General features: G+C 39.3%; 1 protein-coding gene across 1 annotated transcript in view; it reads left to right on the top strand.

The window, feature by feature from the left end:
- LOC106011739 overlaps positions 1 to 2,672 on the top strand; it is a 9,414-nt gene extending 6,742 nt beyond the window's left edge. The window contains exons 3-5 of the mRNA XM_013082389.2: positions 133 to 339; positions 1,616 to 1,729; positions 2,266 to 2,672. Coding sequence (XP_012937843.1) covers positions 133 to 339; positions 1,616 to 1,729; positions 2,266 to 2,350 — 406 coding nt within the window. The 3' untranslated portion in view covers positions 2,351 to 2,672. The remainder of the gene's footprint in view (positions 1 to 132; positions 340 to 1,615; positions 1,730 to 2,265) is intronic.
- The last annotated feature ends 438 nt before the right edge of the window (positions 2,673 to 3,110 follow it).

Below are 3,110 nucleotides of genomic sequence, written 5' to 3'. Positions count from 1 at the left end.
AAGAAGAAGAAGAAGAAGAAGAAGAAGAAGAAGAAGAAGAAGAAGAAGAAGAAACAAACACACAAACAAAGTAAAAAAAGACACAAAGTAAAAACCTCAAACACGATTATTCTTCCATTTTCCAAATCAAAGGCCAAACCAGTACGACGCTGACGGGTCATGCTGGATCGGTAACCGACTGGTCAGGCACGGTCAGGTGGTTTCGCTGACCCATCAGAACCCCTGCTGGAAGGTCATCTGCTGGTACGGCAGACCCCACGAGGAGGAAGATGGCTGCCACTTGGACGGGCAGTGCCACCCTCTCAACCAAGACTTTCAAATGGACTGTCGGACTATGAGGTAATTAAACTGGGTTATTGTTGCTTTTTGATTGGGTTTTTTTTTTGGGGGGGGGAGGTGGGGTCAGTTTTCCGTTTCTTTTTTTGTTTTGTTTTGGAGGGGTGGAAAAGTGAAAATTGCCTTTTGGCAAATATCTATTGTCTGGTTAAATAGGACACAGCAACCCTTGGGAAAGACAGCTAGAGATTCTTCATAAGAAGTACTTCTCCACTTCGGAATCTAATAGCTTTTCTGTACAACCACATTCACCAACATCTTGTATAGAAAAGTCAGAGAGACCAAAATCTCTGGAGAATACGTGTGCTCAATGAAGCATTCAAATTTATGTTTTCATTTGTACACTGGAGTACAACTGGGTAATGTTGAAGCTGTCTTCAATCTCCCACGTTGGCTACGGAAGACTGTCTTGGCATAAGGCATCTGGACTTTTGTTGAAACGGAAAACCCCAGATATCATGGTCTTCTGAAAATAATTGTTCGTTCATTAATATCTGATGACAACCAACACGTTTGCAGAGGAGAAAAACTTCTCTAGCGAAATGGTAAAGTAAGAAGGGTTAGAGGCTTCTGCAGTGGTCGATGAGACCAATTCTGGCAGAAAAGAGTTTGCTACATTTTGAGCATTCAAAAGCTGCACTTCCTCTTGTGGATGTGCGCAGCGTGCGGGCTTCTCTCTTATTTCTTATTCGTGAATCCTACTGAAAATGCTGAGATGTTAATACACATAGTCATAGTTTAGTTGTTGCTTTTTTTTGTCTTGTTCCATTGTTTTGTTTGTTTTGTTGATTCGTCGTTTTTTTTTCTTGTTTTGTTGTTGTTGGTTTTGTTTTTGTATTTATTGTTTGTCTGTTTATTTGTTTGTTTGTTTCTTCTCCTTTTTTTATTTTTGGGGGAGAAGGGGATTGGAGTGGGGCTGGCATACGTACATTTCAGCCGGACCAAGGCCCATGCAACTAAATAATTAACTTATTAATGTCTGTATCTGGTGTAAACATGCAAGCAGTTATTTCTCCCGAGGTTTTCCTTGTCTACTATCTTCAAAATGATGTGATAACCCTTTCTTTTACCATGTTAACTTGACGATTAATAATCAGCTGTCGCTAAGTGTGTGTGCGTGTGTGTATATGTGTGTGTGTGTGTGTGACACACTCAAACAAACACAAACATCCATACGCTTCAATAATCATTCCTTCTTCCATAGATAGAATTCAAACATCACTAGCCCACCCCCCTCCCCATCCCCCTTTCAATAACTTTGTTCTTCTGTCTTTCCCAGATGCAGTAAGCGCCAACTCGGCACAAACTCTTGGCGCTACCACGTGACCACAGTTGCAACAGAGTGTCGGGATGCTAGAGGAATCTGCAGGAGGGTGGGCGAAAGAAATTTCAGGTAACTACTGTCTTTTTAATATTGATGATTGTGTTCTTCTGAAACTCCTAGTGATAGTCGTAATAACACAATAGCAATTAGCAGCAGTAGTAGTAGTAGTTATAGTAGTAGTAGTAGTAGTAGTAGTAGTAGTAGTAGTAGTAGTAGTAGTAGTAATTTTTTAAAGTCGTAGTAGTACTTGTAGTAATAGCAGCAGCAGTAGTAGCAGATATATTATTCACCGTCCACTTTTTTGACTCAGTCAAAATTTAGTAACAATACACACCACCACGGCCAAGAATGACAATAATGACAACAACAACGACTGTGGCATAAAAAATAACAACAACAGCAACAACAACAACAACAACGTCACAAAACAACAACAACAGCAACAGCAAATACAACAAATACAACAGCAAAGACAACGAACATGGAAGACGTAGAAGTGAAAAAAAGCAACAGAATCTAAACCCCGCTGTTCAACCGTGGTCGACAATGCTCAATATATAGCAAGACTTATCTTCACCCTGTTTGTGTTTTTTTAACACCCTCAGCGCTGTCATTGACAGACAGACATACCACGACTGCGAATGTCAACATGGCGGAAGGATGTACTGTATGCAGACATACCCTTTTTAATCCAGACTTCAGACAGACAGCCGTACGCCGATTGCTCTGTTGATGTCTTGCCGGACTCTGGTACGAGTGACCCCTGACTGAAATCAAGAACAGGTCATTTCTAACGTCTCTGTTTGATAAATAATGTTTGCATCCATCCCCCCCACCCCTTTGAAAATAATTACTTAGTTTCCTTGGGAGGTCAAGTTTTGATGGGTTTATTAATTTTTTTTGTTTGTCTTTTCATATTGTTTTTAATGAAGCTAAAAGGTCAAGCATTAAAAGAAGTGGTTATCATTACAATAATTATGTTACAACGTAAAAAGACAAAGTTGTACAAATAGTCAGATTTGTTTGTCTTTCATTTGTTTGAGGGTTTTTTTTTAACGAGTGTTTCCTTACAAGTTTACTACATTCAGTTAGACGAATGAAGTTAGTTCAAGAACAATAGTAATGTCAGAGCAAACACGATAACGGGTTAGCAAAGATAACTGACACATGTGTGGCAATGTGACGAAATAAGGCCTTCATCAAACTAATGAAATACCAACAACAACAACAAAAACCCAGCAATTTTCCGGTGGTTAGGCAATTTTGAGGGAATATTCTTTTTTGACCCTAACACATTTAATGTCCATTTAAAAACTCATTTCTGTGTGGGTTTTACGGGAAAACGTGGACTAAAGGCAACAATAAAAAAATGTTGATTTACAGTTTACAAGCTTTGAAGCTCAGCAAACCTTGGCAGCCATTTATGGGCTATTCTTACCTTTGAAACACT

The sequence above is a fragment of the Aplysia californica genome, unplaced genomic scaffold, assembly GCF_000002075.1.
Source record: "Aplysia californica isolate F4 #8 unplaced genomic scaffold, AplCal3.0 scaffold00172, whole genome shotgun sequence".
Classification (NCBI taxonomy): domain Eukaryota; kingdom Metazoa; phylum Mollusca; class Gastropoda; order Aplysiida; family Aplysiidae; genus Aplysia; species Aplysia californica.
Note: the sequence above shows the minus strand (reverse complement) of the source record. Positions and strands in the feature narration are given on the sequence as shown.